We start from the raw sequence: 18719 nt of genomic DNA on the forward strand, positions 1-18719 counted from the left end.
GAGACGACGATAGTAACGTATGACTAATTGCATTCTTCTCGAAGAAACTCCACGGCGCGGAACTAAACTACCCTATTTATGACAAGGAATTCCTAGCAATTATCGTAGCCGTTAAGGAATTCAAGTACTATATGCTAGGGACGAAGTTCACTACCAAAGTTTATACCGATCACTAAAACATCTCCTACTTCGCGATAATATAAGAACTTAGCGCACGATAAACAAGATACGCCGAATTCTTGGCCGATTACGATATTAAAATTATCTATCGGAAAGGTTCGGAGAATGGCAGAGTAGATGCACTTAGCCGCCGACTAGACTACGACACCGAAGTACTAAAAGCCAAGGGCTAGATACTTCGACAAAATGATAAAGGAAACTACGTATAAATAGCACTTAACCTTCTTACATTTAGAGTGGAAGCAGACACTACATACTACGACAAAATATTAGAATAGGCATTAAAATATAAAAAAGAAATACCTAACGACTGCGCGACAGAAATAGGAAAAGGACCCACTAGGAATGGATTACTTTGGATACCACCGCCGCTACGCGATGAAATCTTAATTAATATTTATGCGCATCCTACGGCAGGACACCAAGGAGTCAGAAAGACTCTTAAACGAATACGACGAACGTACGACTACTAAGGAATTAAGGCAGACGTCGCGCGCATCGTCGGACAATGCGAAGATTGCGCACGTAGCAAGGCTGCCCGGCATAAACCATATAGAGAACTAAAGCCACTACCAGTGCCTTCAAGACCATGGGAATCAATAGCCTTCGATCATGTCACGAAGCTACCTAAGTTAAAGGAACCAGGATCCAACGTCGAATACGATAGTATATTCGTTATCACGGACCGAATGAGCAAATTCGGATATTTCCTACCATATTAAGAAGCAATAGACGCAGAGACACTCGCATATACGGTGCTTAAACACATCGTGGCCAACCACGGCCTTCCGGAAGAAATCATTTCGGATCGAGGAACGATATTTACTTCGAAGTTTTAGTAAGCATTGATAGCTTAGCTTGGGACCAAACACAAGCTTAGCATAGCTTACCACCCACAAACGGATAGATAGACAGAAAGATTGAATCAGATATTAGAACAGTACTTACGGTGCTATATTAACTATAAACAGGATAATTAGGTCTCGAAGTTACCACTCGCCTAACTCGCCTATAACAGCGCACCTACGGAATCAACTAAAATCTCACTATTCTACGCGAACTACGGATACGAACCCGAGTTCGGCAACAAAACACCAAGGGATGGACCTCTTACTAAAAAAGCTATGCTTAAAGTAGATCAATTACGCTCACTACATAAATATATAAAGAAACAGCTCGAATTCGTACGTACACGAATGTCGAAGTACTACAATCAGAAAAGATCGAAGGGACCGATCTTTCGGAGGGGAGACATGGTCTACCTACTACGCAAAAATTTCACAATAACTCGACCTTCACCGAAGCTCGATCACAAAAAACTTAGACTATTTAAAATTAACGAAGTTATCTCAGACACTAACTACAAACTTTTACTACCCCTAAGTATGAGGATGCACCTAGTTTTTTATATTTCATTACTCGAAAAGGCACCGCAAAACGCAAAAACAAACTACGAACCAGAAGTTCTTGAAGAACTCTACGAACTAGAACGAATCCTCGATAAACAAACAATCAACGGAGAAGTTAAGTACTTGGTCAAATAGAAGGGCTATGCGAACAGCGAAAATACATGGGAACCACCTAAATACCTAACGAACTGCTAGGACAAGGTCCGCCGTTTCTATCGCTCCAACCCGACGCCTGGGCATGCTGCAAGGCAGACATAGTAAAATCCTCTATAAATAAGGGCTCCGGGGGACTACTGCTAAAACACTCCTCCTAATTTTCCATGAAATCTAGAGTCACTAGACCATCTGTCGAAGAACGAGCTGCGAGATTACTAGATATAGAGGCATCCGATTAGCGAGCACTCTCACGCTCGGCCTCCTCACGCTCGACACGCTCTAGTTCCTCCACACTATCGATACCACGAGACACGGCTCGTATTATCTTTTCAAACCACAATTTCTTTTGTTTTCGAAGACGCTCTACCTTAGCGTCTATCACACGACGAGCTTCCTCCGCCTTTTCCAATTCAGATTCGAAGCGGGTGTATTACGCAATAATTCGACGTAATTGCTATAGCGAAAGCGCTTTAACATCGCAATAAGAAAGGTTAAGACGGACGCACTCAAAACAGCGCGAAGAATCCTCCTCGGAAGCAATGCATTTGCGATCGTTCTTTTCGCAAGCAGAACAAGTATTCTTTATTTTTACGGAATTCAGGAACACGACCTCGAGAAGAGCGTCACGTTGTTCGGTTTTTTGGGAACGAAAGTTGCGATTTTTTGTAACGCGGTCTAGCATTTTAATCAGCATACCGCAGGAAGAAGGAGCAAGAAGCAAGGAACGCACATCACGGGAACCAACACGGTTTTGAGATCTTAGGACAAGATCCTGGGAGAGGAGATATCATATTACGACCCAACATACGACCGTATGCGCCGCTATGCGGCCCGCACGTGATATGACGCATAACCCACTCTTTTTCACCAGTCACTTTGGATCATCTACAAAACACCATGATCCGGATCATCGCACTCATCTCATAAGCCTCATAATCCACGGGTATCATTCGCTTCACACAATAATCCCCTTAGTATATAGGAAGCCTAGCTTCACCATAGTCAGTCTCTACCAGCTCCTTAGCTATTAATACAATTGTCTACGCAAGATCCACTATCTCGCACATAGACTATGACCCGACCGCTCAAGTCAACGACATCCTAGTGTACTCAGTTCAAACCCGACTTCTATTCTATCTACCCGGTAGCTAGTCTAGACCCGAACGTCACATATAGTTAGTCTCTACTAGCTCCTTAGCTATTAATATAATTATCTACGCAAGATCTACTATCTCGCACATAGACTATGACCCGACCGCTCAAGTCAACGACATCCTAGTGTACTTAGTTTATAAACCGACCTTAGATCTACCTACCCTATAGTTAGTCTGACCCGAACGTCACAATAGACCTCTTACTAAAAAAATAATACTTAAAGTAGATTAATTATACTTACTATATAAATATATAAAAAGATAGCTCGAATTCGTATGTATATAAATATCGAAATACTATAATAAGAAAAGATCGAAGGGACCGATCTTTCGGAGGGGAGATATAATTTACTTACTATATAAAAATTTTATAATAACTCGACCCTTACTAAAGCTCGATTATAAAAAGCTTAGATTATTTAAAATCGACGAAGTTATCTTAGATACTAACTATAAGCTTTCGCTACCCTTAAGTATAAGAATATACTTAGTTTTTTATATCTTATTACTCGAAGAAGTATTATAAAACGTAGAAATAAATTATAAACTAGAAGTCCTCGAAAAACTTTACGAATTAGAATAAATCGTCGATAAATAAATAATAAATAGAGAAGTTAAATACCTTATTAAATAAAAAGGCTATATAAGTAGCGAGAATATATAGGAACCCGCTAAATACCTTAAGAATTACCGCTATTTATTACGATAGTATTATTAAAGGGAAATATATCGGGTATTACGCTCTAATCGATAACCTTAAATATACCTAACTCCTAAGTATACCTAATTACTTATTACTCTTTAAGAATAGCCTCTTCCTAAGAATATACCCTATCCTCCTTATCTAACTTACGTATATTATAAGATACTAACTCCGAGGTCCGACTTCGAAGTAGTTCTCGTTAGTAACGAAGACGCTAAACGCGCCCTAGAGTTTCTTAGAGCTCCCTCTTGGATTTTTCTAAATCCGCTTTTACTTATTTCTACTTAGATACTATACGCGTTACTAAGATATAGGTTAGTATATATACGAAAAATACGTATAGTACTTATAGTACGACGCTATGCTAGTACTATTATAAGTCTTCTTTATTTCGATATATAACGTATAACGACGGGAATTACTACTTATATAATAAACGCGTTTAGCGCGATAATAACGAGTATAGGGTATCTCGCTCTTAGAACCGTTAAGATAAATAGCTTTAATTAGGATAGCGCGATATAAGTTATTAGTCCTCTTATAAGAAAATAAATATTTCTATATATAGTTAAGTATAATAAAAGGAAGAAGTTACTAAATATAACTTACGAAGAACGACTAACGGGTTTTAGCTAATTCTAGGATAGAATCTCGGAAGGGGAGATATTATATTACGACCCGATATACGACTATATACGCCTCTTACGTGCCCCTTGCTTTTTTCCTCTTATTATACGTTACCCGTATATTACGTAGAATAAACGACTGTAGGCGACTAGCGACTATAGTTAACTATGCTATAAAGGCGCTCGTAGATAATAGTCGCCTATCGTCGACTATATAATATTTACTTAGTATATAGGAAGCCTAGCTTTACTATAGCTAGTCTCTACTAGCTCCTTAGCTATTAATATAATTATCTACGTAAGATCTACTATCTCGTATATAGACTATAACCCGACCGCTTAAGTTAACGATATCCTAGTATACTTAGTTTATAAACCGACTTTAGATCTACCTACCCTATAGCTAGCCTGACCCGAACGTCATAAAGAGGCAGAGAATCGCTTATAATTATAAAGGGGCCCTCGGGTAATAATTAGTAACTTAATCGTATATTAAAAATAAGGCTCGCTAGGATACTCCTAAAGAAGGAGTTAATTATATTTAATTATACGTATAATAAGTATCGTTAATAATAGTATCTAATTAGTATAAAGGCGGCTTTTATAGGCCGTTGCTTATATAAGGAATCTTATTTGGGCACCTAGGTGCGACACTTATTTAGGCACCTGGGTACCCGCCTATGGGGCCCCCCCTAGCGCCTATCTTTTAGTCACCCCACGGCGGGGTATGCTAAATGCGACCGCTTACTCCGAAAGATTTCTCCCACGCGACAGGCCACGCACCAAGAACCTGCCATCCAAGATGGCCGCTCAAGCACCCACGGAGGCTCTGAAAGAGCTAAAGGGTACGTCTTCTATGTCTGAAACGCTCACCGGTCAGCATGGACTGACAAAGACAGTCGCCGATCCATCAGCTGATGGCAAGGCTACCGAGAACAATGGGGAGAACGGCGTTGACGACTCCGACGACGATGCCGAAGAGAACGAGGGAGCACCGGGCGCCGGCGGCGCCAAGAAGAAGAAGAAGAAGAGAAAGCCGCGCAAGAAGAAGAAGACTCCCACGAGCCAGACCGAGCCTCCCCGAGTGATGGTCAGCCAGCTCTTTCCCAACAAGAGCTATCCCAAAGGCGAGGAAGTCGAGTACAAGGACGACAATCTCTACAGGACTACAGACGAGGAGAAACGCCACCTCGACAATCTCAACAGCGACTTTCTGGCGGACTACCGTGAAGCGGCAGAGGTGCACCGACAGGTCCGACAGTACGCGCAAAAGGTGATCAAGCCCGGGCAGTCGTTGACGGAGATTGCGGAGACGATTGAGGACGGCGTACGAGCACTGGTTGGCCACGATGGGTTGACCGAGGGTGATGGCTTGACTGCTGGCATGGGCTTCCCTTGCGGCCTGAGCTTGAACCACTGTGCGGCACACTTTACGCCCAACGCGGGAGACAAGGTCGTCCTGCAACAATCAGATGTCATGAAGGTCGATTTCGGTGTCCACGTTAACGGACGTATCGTCGATTCCGCCTTCACCATGTCCTTTGACCAGAAATACGACAACCTCCTCAATGCGGTCCGTGCGGCCACCAACGCGGGTATTCGCGAGGCTGGTATTGATGCACGGGTCGGCGAGATCGGCGGCGTCATTCAGGAGACGATGGAGAGCTACGAGATTGAGCTCGACGGCACGACCTACCCTATCAAGTCTATCCGCAACTTGACAGGACACAATATTCTGCCTTATAGCATCCATGGTACGAAAGCCGTGCCCATCGTCAAGAGCAACGATCAGACCAAAATGGAGGAGGGCGACGTGTTCGCCATCGAGACGTTTGGCAGCACCGGTAACGGTTACGTGAGGGACGACATGCAGACCTCCCACTACGCGAGAAAGGAGACATCAGGGCACGTGGACCTTCGACTGAGCTCAGCCAAGTCTCTGCTCAATGTCATCAACAAAAACTTTGGCTCGCTGCCCTTCTGTCGACGTTACCTCGACAGGCTGGGCCAAGAGAAATATCTGCTAGGCCTGAACAGTCTCGTCCAAGCTGGCGTTGTGGAGGACTACCCGCCGTTGGTCGACAAGAAGGGTTCATACACAGCGCAGTTTGAGCATGTAAGTCAATACATGAGCCTTGGAGAGAGCCATACTAACTGTTCTGCAGACCATTTTGATCCGACCGACGGTGAAGGAGGTCATCAGTCGCGGCGAGGACTACTAAACGCCCGCAGTGCTAGAACAATAAACCATTCTGAAGCATTTGTGCTGTGACCCGTGATGATTCACAGAGGTAACGTAGAGTGATAATGCAATGTGACCTGACTGGTCCGATGCCTTCGATTCAGGGTCCTCGGATCTACAATCGACATCCCATCGCGAACATTCTCTGGAGATTCGAATATTGAGAAACCTGGAGAACTCTCCTGTTCAGCCAATTATGCCGAACCTTTGACGTTGACATGATCCGGTTTGCCTCCGCATTGCCGTTGCCACCCGCGCCCCGGGAGAACATTCCCACTTCTCCTGGGCCCTGGCGAACGAGCCAGAAGCAAAGCGCTCTAAACCCGGAAGGCCAGTGCTGGCGGACCAATCACATTGCGTACACACTGAATCTCGCTCCGTTCTTTTCTCGCTGAGCGCAGCACTACTTCCCGATCTGGCATAGTCTCTGTCGCTCCCGCCGCTCCGCGCTCGGTACGGTAACCCTCCTAGAAAAACCTTCACATGCTGGACATTGTCGAGCCTGCTGAATAAAACCCGCAATCTCCCTTTGCCCTTACTCACCCATTTCCCCATATTACTCATTCACACTTCCAAACATCACCACGGATCACGACAAGATACTCCATCAAGGATTTTCGTCGTGCCTCCTCCTACATTCGTTTCGCCTTACCTCGAACAAGTAGAAAAAAAAAAGAAACTCAGCAGTTGCTCGGTCGCCCCTGCCTCGACACGGACGCGACTGTTATCGAAATCTCCAAATTTCGCCACTGAACACCACCGTCAAGCCCAACAGCTATCCGGCAAGCGTTCTCAACCTTCTCTCGACACAAATCGCTTTCAACCTCCAGACCTTCCTTGACCATGAAGGTCTTTTCCAACGCCGTCACCTACAACTACTCGTGGGACGAGGTGTCATCGGCCAACTGGCAGAAATACGGCCCCTGGAACAACAAGTCAGAGCACGTTATCGCTGTCGACACACTATCACGATCCGTCGATCCCGCCACCGGCGTCCTCCGAACCGAGCGTCTCATCTGCTGCAAGCAGTCTGCCCCAGAATGGATCAAGTCCATCTGCGGCAAGGTAGATGAAAGCTACGTCTACGAGGCCAGCTACGTCGACCCCTCAAACAAGACCCTCACCATGGTGAGCCAGAACTTGACATGGAGCAACCTGGTCTCCGTGCAAGAAGAGTGTGTGTACTCGCCACTCTCCGAGGGCGAGACTCTCTTTAGCCAGAGCGCGCGGATCACAGCTCTCTGCGGTGGCTGGCAAAGGATACGCAACAGCATCGAAGACACACTCGTCACACGGTTCCACGAGAACAGCATCCGGGGTCGTGAAGGCTTTGAGCGCGTCCTCGAGATGAGCCGCAAAGTCTTCGCCGAGGAGAAGGAGAGGCTGCAGCGTGAACAGATGATTGCGGCATAAGCTCCGTTGCTCATGCTTCACGTGTACATTTCATCGGCGTTGGTTCAGTCTGGTTTTGCATGGCAGCATTGCTTTACGGCGTTTCAAGAGAGGTTGCATGGTTAGAAGGCATAAAAAAAGTTGCTTGAGGAGCGAAAGAAATTATACCCGGTTTACCGATAGATTAGACTACCGGGTAGAACGACTTACGATGTTCTCTAGAGAAATAATATCCCAATATTACCACTAACCACAACATGGGAGTCATTTCCTTGTCAATGTTTGTCACACTGCGGGATGCTATCGTTGATCATGCTAGCTTGAGAAATCTATACTGCCAATGCGGGAACGAAGCATCACCTTTGTCGTAGTAAACCCAGCCCACTCCGACTCGTCTCGACACACCCTTCTGAGTCCGAAGACCTAGGAAGATGGACTGCGTATCTGGGGGGTCAGTGATCGTATCTGACGCGACAATCGCAACCAGCTCATCAAACTGTGTGCTTTGGGCGTCGTCGAAGCGAAACTCCCCCTTGTGAGGCCCGATCTTTAGGGAGCATATTGGACTGGCCTCGGTCTTGCGCTCGAGCATAACGCCAGTCGCCTGTATACAGGCGCCCACAAAGCCCAGCTCCCCGACTTGGAGCTCAGGCAACTCGAGAGAGGCACCGTGGTCCCTCAGGATTTCCATGTCGATGCCGAGCTTGTCTTGTGCATATGACAGGAACCGGTGACATTGTTCAGTAACCGCTGCGTCCTCCGCCCCCTCACACGCAGCTTTCCACATCTCGTCGGTCCAGAACTTGCGTGCACTGTCGCCGTAGTGCCAGTATGGGGTGAGGACGTGCATTTGCTTCTTCTTCATGGGAGCTTGCGAGATATTCCGCGATAGCCAGAGGCTGTCTGCGAAGACAAACTCAATGGGGCCATCCCACGACGCCCTGTGACGGAGTTAGTCGAATCACCTTGACTTTCCGAGTGAACTCACCATGACCAAAAGGAGAACGAAATGTCCGTGTCCTCGCATACTCGCCTCCTAGTTTCCTCTGAAGGAAACCACAACATGGCTTGATATAGATAATCGGTGGGAATGCCCTGCGTTTGCTCAAGGCTAAGCTTACTCCGGGAGACACCTTTCGAGAATCGGTTGAACACCCCCTCGAAAGCGTGGAGAACATCTTCGGGAAACGTCAGCGTCTTGCGACCGTAGTCTTGCACGGCAGCCTGGTAGTCCTTGATGGTGAGCGTCCCAGTCAGGTCCCCCAGATAGCGGTACGGTGTGGGATCCGGGTCCTTGCGCAGCTTCCTGTTCCACCATGGCGGACCAGTCCTGACCGTCAAATCGTGGTCTTCGCTCAGTGGCTCGAGCGCGTACGCTTCTCGCCACTGGAGCTGGATGCAGTTGAAGTAGACCTCGTTGTCTGTAAAGTACAAGCATCTCTGAGACAGCGCTTGCTCTTGAAACGTCCATCCGCGCGTGTTCCAGACCGAACTTCGGACCTCGTCATTCAGGGTTGGTGGTACCAGGCTAAGATGGATTTCGTTGCCCTCATCGACAATCGTCACGGCATTGATAGGTCTGCCTCGTCGAGGACCGACACCACTGAGACCGGCATCCGCATTCGTACCCGACACCGCGATGTATGTGACGCTGGCAATGTCGTAGACGTTGTCCATTGCTTGTATCAGATAACCTTTATCTTCTTTGTCGTCTTGCACGATGCAGAGTGTGTCGATCCAGAGGTAGCGCATCCCAATTCTCCTTGAGAATTCCATCGCGTCTGTTACCGTCTGCGGTAATCGCACGCCGTGCATAGCTTCGATGGACGTTTTTGATAGGCCACCCGGGTTGCTGAGACGTTCAAGGTTATTCTTTGTAGTCAGTAGGATAGGCACATCCTCTGTCTTTCCACAAGGACGCAGAATGGTGGGCAAGCGGCCCCAGACATAAGACAGCGCAGCGAATGCACAGGGCTGATTCTTCAGAACAAGACACTCATCTTGCACATCGATGAGTCGAAAGCCTTCTCTTGCCCCGAACAGTTCAGTGTCGAATTTCTCTCTGTCCATTTGCTCAAGCGCTCTGGCTGTATGAGCGTGCTGCTTGCAATCGCGCAGCCATTGTCTGACCATCTCGTAATCAATGTCCGCGTCGACAGCGCGTCGAGGAATGAGGGAGGGCGCCCGAGAGTTCGTGTCGGTAGAGCCATGGCCACCTGATACCGACTCTATCTCGGCGATAATGTATCGATCCTTGACACGATCTACTTCTCGGATAACTCGCCTGTTCTCGCTGTAGCCTGGTGGCGACGTGTCCAAAGCCAGCAGTAGCCGTGGCTCAGGGTGTTCCGTGACACCATCCCTCTTCACCGAGATGGGACTTCGGCTCTGGATGAAGGCATTTGGAATCTGGTCAGCCTCTGCGACCAACCTCGCAGAAGAACACCCTTCACCCCATTGGGACTGGACTGCATTGGATAGCAGGTTGCAAAAGGGGCAATCGGGTTCGAGGTAGTTGGAGAGGGGCCCCAGCTCCTTGGATGGCTTCTCCGTCAGCAGTAAGGCATATAGGTCAAGCTTGCCGCAATTTGCACAAAGATCTGACAAGGACTCTGTCCTTTTCTGGTTCTGTCTTTCGGGTTGTTCACCGCTAGCGTTCGGTGATGAGGGTGATGGTGGACGTCGCCGGCTTGCGGGGTCACAGACGAGGCGGAGGGCGTGCTGGATCTTGTCCGTGATGGTCATGGCAACTCATATTACGCCGTCGGACGATGAGAGGGTGGAAAAGGTCGACAGGGATGCGGTAAGAGCGGGTTTACAACATGTACGTATTTCCAGAAATTATTCCAGCTGAGCACTCAGCAGCACCAGGCTGCAGGTTGATGCGACACACGTGCAGCGTCCGCTCCCATATTTTGGCAAGGCACTGAAATGGTGAGCACTGAGAACGTGAAGGGTTGATCCCCGGATAAGATGTTCAAACTTGGTCCGAGTGGGCTATACGATGTACACGCTCGAGAGGCGTCTTCGATAGCAGGCAGCCTCTGTCTTGTTAGGGTCTCCACAGAGTACAGACAACGGTCCTGACTCCTATACACACATGCCCAACGTGATAGACCGCAGGAAATAGAGATGAGTGGGATTAGATCAGATCATATCGTTGCCAGATTAAATCAGCCAGATGTGTGTTGCACTCGCCTCGTTGCCTAAACTGCGAACAAATGACTGAACCAGGAAGATGTTCTCGATGTCTTCCAGAATCTTTCCACGCTACCTCAACCTCAAGGCACGTTGGCTCCTTCGAGGTCGAATTGATCGGCGCGCGAACTCTATTTGCCTGAAATCATATGCGCGCCAATCTGATGCTGACCAGGATCCAGTCTTCCAGTGACTCCTGTGAGCATGTGAAGTGGCTTCAATTATGTACTCGCCAATTCGTTGATTTAGCAGAGGGAAGACGCGGCCAATTGTCAAATGACTTGGCGCTCAGCGCTCCGCAGCTCAACGGCCCTATTCTCTGCGCCAGGAACGAGGATTGCCAGCAGCGTCTGGTTTCAGACAAGCTGAGAGCCTGAGACACACAAGGACGAGCGAAGACGGGCACTGAGGCAGCGTGGTGCCGTCGGATTCGCCGGGGGCTAAGACCTTTAATGATCCTTTGAATGGGGCGTCGGGTGCTTGGGACAAGGATGTTTGATCAGGCAGACGAATCTGGCTGGGAATTGCATCACCAGAACCCGACTCGAGTTCCAATTGCCCTTGCAGAAGCGAGAGCTACATCGTTGGTGTCTGGTGGGGAGAAGGATGGTGAGAGGCAGCCACACGCTCAAACTGCATTTCCAACACGAGCATTGAGCGGCGTCCGTGGCAATGCAAACGAACCTCAGCGCTGGAAATTGAATCGGCCAGATGGACCCTGAGATTCGTCAGCGTGCGCAGCATTCTCCACGCACCAATGAGGTGCATGGCGCACGGAGCATGGCCGCTTCTGCGCGCGGCACACACGCACACCCTCCTATTAGTTCTGGCCTCCTCCAGCTGGATGCCGAGGTCGAGTCGACGAACTGGAGACTAGAGACTGGGCCAACAAGCCTCTCCCGTCTAGAGATGCCCTCCATGCCCAATCGCGTCCCTCCCGGCGCTGGCTTAATTATTAAATTCTCCCAACGTTAGGCTGCTTCCGTCAGGTCCTTTTTCGCCAAGATGGCTGCATGGACCAGGCCAGCAGGGTCGACCACCTTTGTTGCTCGGAGCATTGACTGACTTGACTGACTGACTTGTTGACTCGTCTTTCCTTCACCTTGCTGGACTGACTACCGATTCTGTCCTCTAATTACAGCAGACAACGCATCTTCGCTCGACGTCTCCGGCCACCATGAAGACCTTCACTCGCGAAGCCGTCCGCGACCAGGGCTCCTCGGTCGACAACCCGTGGTGCATCATCGACTCGGTCGTCTATGACCTCTCCGAACTCCTCGACACCCACCCGGGCGGCGAAGCTGTCCTGCGACAGATCGCTGGTCAGGATGCCACATCGGCCTTCTACAGCCTGCACCGCCAGGAGGTCCTCGCGTCCTACTCCGAACTTGTCATCGGCTCCATCGAGGGCGAGAAGCCCCAGATCATCACACCACAGCCCGGCGACCTGAGCCCCGTGCCGTACGCGGAACCGCTGTGGCTGCGAGGCGAGCCCTTCCGCTCGCCATACTACAACGACAGCCACAGGCGACTGCAAAAGGCTGCACGGGTGTTCACGGATCGCTACCTGGTGCCCGAAGCCAAGGAATGCGAAGCCACGGGGAAACTGCTCAGCCAGGAACTCATCGACCGCATGGAGAAGGTTGGGCTGCTCCGAATGCGCCTGGGACCGGGAAAACACTTGCATGCGCGCAATCTCTTTGACGGCGCTGTCAAGGGCGAGGAGTTCAACTACTTCCACGTGGTCATCCTCGCGCAGGAGATGGCGCGGCCCATGGCCAGAGGCTTCCAAGACGCCAACATGGCCGGCATGACTATTGGTCTTACGGTGCTGTTGAACTTTGGGCCAGAGAGCGAGTGGAAGACGAGAATATGCGACGAGGTGTTCAGTGGGCAGACAAAGCTGTGCCTCGCCATCACAGAGGCGTTCGCTGGCTCGGACGTGACGAGCATACGGACGACCGCAGAGAAGACGCCCGATGGGAAACATTACGTGAGTCCCTTCCACACCTACGTGATCCAATCCGCGTCAGGGATCGAGAGCCGGCCCCCGAATCGTCTACTTATAAATGCAACGCGAGACTGACCCGGGCCCGTTCCCCCATATACAGATTGTCAATGGCACAAAGAAGTGGATTACCAACGGCACGTGGAGCGACTACTTTGTCACGGCCGTGCGCACCGGCGAGGGCATCAGCGTCATCCTCATCGAGCGCGGCGAGGGCGTCGACACAAAGTCCATCAAGACGTCCTACTCGTCCACCGCCGGCACCGCACTCATCACCTTTGACAACGTCAAGGTGCCCGTGGAGAACCTACTCGGCAAGGAGAACGACGGCATCCGCATGATCTTCAGCAACTTCAACCACGAGCGGTGGGCCATGTGCTGCAGCGTGCTCAGCCAGTGTCGGGTCGTGGTCGAGGAGTGCCTCAAGTGGTCCAACCAGCGCATCGTCTTTGGCAAGCGGCTCATAGATCAGCCCGTCATCCGGCAAAAGTGAGTGCCCTCCCGGATCCCCTCCGCAGTAGCAAGAAAACTAACCAGGTGCAGGCTGGCCAAGATGATTGCTCTCGTCGAGTCCAACCAGTCCTGGCTCGAGTCCATTACTCACCAGATGTGCAATATGCCGTACACGGAGCAGGTTCGGCATCTCGCTGGCTCCATCGGCCTGCTCAAGATGAGCTGCACGCGCGCGGCGCATGAAATCGCCGACGAGTCTGTCCAAATCTGGGGCGGCCGTGGTCTGACGCAGACGGGCATGGGTCGTCATATCGAAATGTTCAACAGGACGTACAAGTTCGACGCCATCCTGGGCGGGGCGGAGGAGGTCGTGGCGGATCTTGGCGTGCGGCAAGCGATAAAGAATTTCCCAAAGGCGATGCTATAGTGGGTTTGAGAATGGGAGGGATTTGCTGTGCAATCAATGAGTGGTGCCTGTGAGGTTGTCAACTGCCCAACTGTACACCTTACCGAACGTATTCTTCTCAAGAGCACACAAAAAGAGGCCTTGGAAGCTACACACACCACAACAAGCATCTCGTACACACAACGTTTCATCCTGGTCCATGTGATAGACCAAGCGCAATTTCATCTCGTCCTGACTAGCAACTGACCGAGCCCACATAGCCTGGCTCTCAACACCAACGTCCCCGCCATATCATCTCACCCATCACCGCCTGGATGGTCACCAGGTATCCGGAGTGTTGCCGAATGTGCGTGTTGCTGCCGAAATGCCGCCGTGTCGTTTCGTCGAAGTCGTTAGCTGCTCGCCCGAGCAACGCGAGTTGCCGATTCTCCGAGCCGTGTACCGAAACAAGTCCCTTCCTTTGCTTTTTGTTGCCGAAGCCCCCAATGCTCGAGGAAACTTTTCTCAAGGTAAGAAGAAAAAAAAAGGATGAACAGGAAACGAAAAACAAAAACATCATCATCCATGTCGTCGATGTTGTGTTCGTGACTCGTCAAATCAAACGCGTGAACAAAGAAAATGAAAAGCCGAGATCATCGTGGGTATCGTGAGCTGCCACGCCAACTAACCTCCCCATCGTCCGAGTCGTGTGTACCGTTCGTGCAACAGGGAGTTGGGTTTCCCCTGGAAGCTTGTCGAAATTAGGCGTTGGGGCAAGCGGCCTGGACGTGACCAGACTGCTGACACTTGTAGCAGATCTTCTCGCCACCAGCAGACTCCTTGGGGCAGTCGCGCGAGTAGTGGCCGGACTCGCCGCAGTTGTAGCACTTCATGCCGTTGACGCACTCGCCTGTGATCCTTGTTAGCCCTCCGCAACGCCAAGCGGACGATTGTGTGTATACGTACGGGACATGTGGCCGTGGCCGCCGCAGGAGTAGCAGGTCTTTCCGGCGCTGTTACCGCCGAAGCCACCACCGAAGCCAGCGTTGCCGCCGTAGCCACCAGCGGTAGGGCAGTTGCGGGCAATGTGGCCAACCTGACCGCACTGCGAGATTGTTAGCAGCCAGTACCGACTGGATGTTGGATCGTAGGACAAACCTTGTAGCACTCGGTCGAGCCACGGGGAGCACCAGAGCCGCCGTTCATGGGGCAGTCGCGGGAGATGTGACCGGCCTGGCCGCACTTGTAGCAGGCCTTGTTGTCCTTCATGGGCTCCTGGCAATCACGGCCTAATGGTGATTAATAGGTGCGCTACCCGAAAAAAGCATGGTTCGTAGCACTCACTCATGTGACCAGCACCACCACAGTTGTAGCACTTAGCAGCAGGCTTGTTGGGGCAGTCACGGGACTGGTGGTCAGGGTTGCCACACGAGTAGCAGGCACGGGGAGCGTAGGAGTCCATGATGTTGGAAGGGTGTCTATCGAGGGGGAAGTCAGTGTTTGCTTCCTTGCAGGCTATGTGCCACGAGTATGCATTGTGATGAGGTTCTGTTACACGATCGCCCGCGAACGAAGGTTTGTCGCGAAACGGCGACTAAACGGTAGAAAGTTCAGGGTAGTGGCGGGGCCACGCGTGAACATGAACCTTGGGGAGGGCGTGAAACTAACTTTGAATAGCGAGTCTGGAGAAAATGACAGAAGAGTCAATTGACGATATCTCAAATGCACAGCGAGGTGTTTTGAGAGAGAAGAAAAGTGAGGTGTGAAGGGAAGAAGTTTTGAGCACACGTTGAGCAGAGAATTTTGGAGAAGGGCAGCGGGCGGTTTCTTCTCAGCACCACTGCGCAGGCGGGCGAGGGGCAATGGCTGATTTTTTTGTGGCTCCAGTCCAGTCCCAGTGAATTCCGGGTCGCGCACAACCGTTTCCACTGGCTGGCTGCCCACTAGACTACCTTAGTTACTGTACGTATTATTATAGCTTCTGCAGGTGCGCAAGAAGCAAGACACCTGCTGTTGCTGCAGCGAAGGCCAAAGTTGGCAGGCTTCTTTTCATGTGGAGCTCAGCAAACACTGATCCTCGGGTTGGTCTGGTAGGGGTCCTAGAGCCAGATTGAGGGGTCAACGGTGAGGCTCAAGTCTTGGAGCTGGCCACGCACGCCCCCAGGCCTATCTCTTACGGTGTATGAATCTGGGTCTCGCATTCCAGCTTATTGATGCAGCACCATTCATCCTCCAAGAAGCCCGGCCGTTGGCTACAGGTACTAGCTAATGCGATAAGGTTGGCGCTGCTGGTAGTGGCAAGCATTCTGGGATTGGCTCTGAGAAGCGCAATCCAGCTCAGGCAAGTGTGGAAGCGGGGGCGGGGCTGATCTAGATCTGGAAGCTCGGCTATTGGTCCAGTTCAGTCGCCTTCCAACGCCGAGCCCCCATCGAGTACCCTAGGTCCCTAGCCACAGCGCACGGTTTCTCGACGAGAACGCCCTCAATCTCATGCACGTGATGCTGCGCCCCCTTCTACGTAATATGTAGTAGCAGGACGACAACGGACTCCAACTCCATTGAATGTGTGGTCAACACATTACAAAGCCCGCCATTGGGGACCGCACTGAGACAAGACGCGTACAACATTCCTCAGGTGCCTCAATTGTATCCTATTCTTCGTTGACCCCTTTTCAGGTGGAAGATATTGATATGCTATTTGCACATGCATGTATATTTGTACTTTGAGGTGACCTTCCGTCGTTCAAATTGGTCCCAGCCTAGGACGAGAGCTTGAAACCCCCAACCCTCTTCTGCAAGACCTGTGCATGGTCATATTTCTGGCTGACTGACGCCAGAAACTCAAAGTTGTCTTTGCCGTAGGACCGCAGTGGTTCTTGGGACGGCGCGGCATAATTGAGATACTGGAAGCCCTGTAACAGTCCCTTTGCGTCGGCACCGGTTTCCCATGCGGAGGTGACCGAGCGGGCTGCTGCCTCGACCTCCGCATTGACTGCCGAGTTCGGCCACAGGGCGGAGATCAAAACAACTGCTGTGGCATTAGTGTAGTGTCCAGCTGAGAACATGCAGAAACGTACTGAAGCCGTCTTGGGCTGTTTCGAGTCCAAGGACATTCGCGTCTTTGGGACTCTTCAACATGGCTGCGACCAGGGGCTCGAGGGCGACGCTCCATGTCACGCCACCTTCTGGGTTGAAGGACGATACTGTGTTATTCAGCATATCGAACATGTCTTGCATGTACTGAGCCGACGGCTTCAGTGTGACTGTGGCGAAGAGCCAGTTCCTGTATCGGTGAGCTTCGTCCGATTGAACTCGGGATCAGGGGACTTACAATGGTGGCGTGTCTGATTCATCTGCAAAGGTTGCCAGGGACGTGATGTTGCGAACGAGGGATTCGTGCGGAACCGCGGAGAGATTGGCAAATACCGCAGGCTCGGAGACGGGCTTGGTGTACACAGCTGAGGATGCCAGCGTCCACGCCTTGGATGTCGATCTGTAGAGGAGGCTGGTAACCAAGGACGCCAGAGGATCGTATCGCGACGAGTCAAGCAAGTCAGTGAAGGCTTGAAAGACTTTGCCCCTTTGGGATATGTCGTACGAGATCGACGTCGTGGATATGTCGCCCAGTGGGAAGGTTGCAAGGTCGTATCGAGTGACGACTCCGAAATTGTTGCCTCCCCCCTTCAAAGCCAGGAACAAGTCTCGGTTGCAGCGCTTGTTGGCGTTCACAAGTGAGCCATTTGCAAGGACAACCTCGTAGTTCACAACGGCGTCACAAGCCCATCCATGTTTGGTGGTGAAGTGCGATATTCCTCCGCCAACGAGAAGTCCTCCTACGCCGACATTCCCGTTGCGTCCTCCCGCCACCTGGACTCCGGACCCGTCAAGGTGCTGGTAGACGTCAAGCCACTTTGCTCCAGCCTCGACACGCGCAATCGACTGGCCTTCATGAAGAGAAACCGATGACATGGATGTCATGTCAATGGTGACGCCACCATCTACATTGGCGAAGCCTGCTGCAGGGGCATGACCATGCCCTTTGATTGCAAAGTGACAATTGCCGTGCTTGCTGATGATCTTGAGGGCCTTTGAAACATCTCGAGCTGTCCTGGGCTGCAGCACACAGGCTGGTTGAAGCGAAGACTCCTGTATCGACCAGTAGCCAGACATCGTGGCATTGTAGTCCACATCCTTTGGGAAGCTGACCGAACTGCCTAGTCGTTTCTCAAGTCGATTGCACTATCAAAGTTAGCTTTTCTGCCGACTGGAGACATTCGGGGATTTCTAGTCGTACGCATGATGATGCTGAAGCGCTGGCGACTAGCAGAGCCCCAGCGACATATGCAGTCTGAAGAAACAACATTATCTCCTCCGGTCGAGCCAATTGATTTGACACCGTGGTTGCGATAAAGGCGCTCAATACATGGGCGCTGAACTATGACTACTTGTACTCATTCTCAAATACTAGTTATAATGTTCGGGCCGAATGATCCTTGTTGTAAGCATTTAGCCAGCATTTGGCGCTGGTCATTTGGCCGCTCGCCGCACACAGTCGGCTCTTCGGCATCCTGCTTGACTGGAGACCCCAGAGTAACCCCAGAGTAACCCCGTTATTCCTCAGAGGCTAGATGTCAGGTGAGAATGATGAACTTTCATCATCGAATGCGTGCTACCGTTCGTGAGATCGTCAACGGGGATGAAAGGCTGTGAGAATGCCGCTCTACCTGCATGTGCATATTGGACACACATGGTGACCACGAGCTATCCTCGAGGAGCCAACGAGAGTTGGCCAGACCTTCACACCTTCTTGCTA

General features: G+C 50.7%; 5 protein-coding genes across 5 annotated transcripts; 3 read left to right on the top strand and 2 right to left on the bottom strand.

Annotated features, from left to right (window-relative positions):
• The first annotated feature begins 4941 nt into the window (after positions 1–4941).
• F5Z01DRAFT_652157 (peptidase M24, structural domain-containing protein) lies at positions 4942–6487 on the top strand. The gene is made up of 3 exons (XM_046263267.1): positions 4942–5073; positions 5128–6344; positions 6394–6487. The coding sequence occupies exons 1-3, from the start codon at positions 4956–4958 to the stop codon at positions 6448–6450; spliced, it is 1392 nt and encodes a 463-aa protein (XP_046119723.1). The 5' UTR covers positions 4942–4955; the 3' UTR covers positions 6451–6487.
• A 503-nt stretch (positions 6488–6990) lies between these two features.
• On the top strand, positions 6991–8119 carry F5Z01DRAFT_652160 (PRELI/MSF1-like protein). Its single transcript, XM_046263268.1, has one exon. The coding sequence runs from the start codon at positions 7314–7316 to the stop codon at positions 7881–7883; it is 570 nt and encodes a 189-aa protein (XP_046119724.1). The 5' UTR covers positions 6991–7313; the 3' UTR covers positions 7884–8119.
• Positions 8120–8172: 53 nt separating this feature from the next.
• On the bottom strand, positions 8173–10607 carry F5Z01DRAFT_619723 (heterokaryon incompatibility protein-domain-containing protein; the record flags this gene model as incomplete). Its single annotated transcript, XM_046261104.1, has 2 exons — positions 8173–8803; positions 8851–10607. 2 exons carry the CDS (start codon positions 10605–10607, stop codon positions 8173–8175), a joined length of 2388 nt encoding a protein of 795 aa, XP_046119725.1.
• Positions 10608–11873: 1266 nt separating this feature from the next.
• Positions 11874–14106, top strand: F5Z01DRAFT_652163 (putative acyl-CoA dehydrogenase). The gene is made up of 3 exons (XM_046263269.1): positions 11874–13053; positions 13172–13557; positions 13612–14106. The coding sequence occupies exons 1-3, from the start codon at positions 12238–12240 to the stop codon at positions 13946–13948; spliced, it is 1539 nt and encodes a 512-aa protein (XP_046119726.1). The 5' UTR covers positions 11874–12237; the 3' UTR covers positions 13949–14106.
• A 2543-nt stretch (positions 14107–16649) lies between these two features.
• Positions 16650–18415, bottom strand: F5Z01DRAFT_558105 (uncharacterized protein). The gene is made up of 4 exons (XM_046260682.1): positions 18201–18415; positions 17238–18145; positions 16984–17189; positions 16650–16934 (listed from the first exon to the last, which is right to left on the bottom strand). The coding sequence occupies exons 1-4, from the start codon at positions 18267–18269 to the stop codon at positions 16666–16668; spliced, it is 1452 nt and encodes a 483-aa protein (XP_046119727.1). The 5' UTR covers positions 18270–18415; the 3' UTR covers positions 16650–16665.
• Positions 18416–18719: the final 304 nt, after the last annotated feature.

The sequence above is a fragment of the Emericellopsis atlantica genome (genome assembly GCF_019669845.1).
Source record: "Emericellopsis atlantica unplaced genomic scaffold F5Z01scaffold_9, whole genome shotgun sequence".
Classification (NCBI taxonomy): domain Eukaryota; kingdom Fungi; phylum Ascomycota; class Sordariomycetes; order Hypocreales; family Bionectriaceae; genus Emericellopsis; species Emericellopsis atlantica.

What these genes read in the sequence shown, in the direction of transcription:
- F5Z01DRAFT_652157 (XM_046263267.1), top strand. Translation starts at nt 4,956, where the DNA reads ATGCTAAATGCGACCGCTTACTCCGAAAGATTTCTCCCACGCGACAGG. An exon ending in GGCTCTGAAAGAGCTAAAGG is followed by an intron (nt 5,074 to 5,127) that starts GTACGTCTTCTA and finishes TGACAAAGACAG; the next exon opens with TCGCCGATCCATCAGCTGAT. An exon ending in ACACAGCGCAGTTTGAGCAT is followed by an intron (nt 6,345 to 6,393) that starts GTAAGTCAATAC and finishes ACTGTTCTGCAG; the next exon opens with ACCATTTTGATCCGACCGAC.
- F5Z01DRAFT_652160 (XM_046263268.1), top strand. Translation starts at nt 7,314, where the DNA reads ATGAAGGTCTTTTCCAACGCCGTCACCTACAACTACTCGTGGGACGAG.
- F5Z01DRAFT_652163 (XM_046263269.1), top strand. Translation starts at nt 12,238, where the DNA reads ATGAAGACCTTCACTCGCGAAGCCGTCCGCGACCAGGGCTCCTCGGTC. An exon ending in CGCCCGATGGGAAACATTAC is followed by an intron (nt 13,054 to 13,171) that starts GTGAGTCCCTTC and finishes CCCCATATACAG; the next exon opens with ATTGTCAATGGCACAAAGAA. An exon ending in CAGCCCGTCATCCGGCAAAA is followed by an intron (nt 13,558 to 13,611) that starts GTGAGTGCCCTC and finishes AACCAGGTGCAG; the next exon opens with GCTGGCCAAGATGATTGCTC.
- F5Z01DRAFT_558105 (XM_046260682.1), bottom strand. Translation starts at nt 18,269, where the DNA reads ATGTTGTTTCTTCAGACTGCATATGTCGCTGGGGCTCTGCTAGTCGCC. An exon ending in GCGCTTCAGCATCATCATGC is followed by an intron (nt 18,146 to 18,200) that starts GTACGACTAGAA and finishes TAACTTTGATAG; the next exon opens with TGCAATCGACTTGAGAAACG. An exon ending in AACAGCCCAAGACGGCTTCA is followed by an intron (nt 16,935 to 16,983) that starts GTACGTTTCTGC and finishes ATGCCACAGCAG; the next exon opens with TTGTTTTGATCTCCGCCCTG.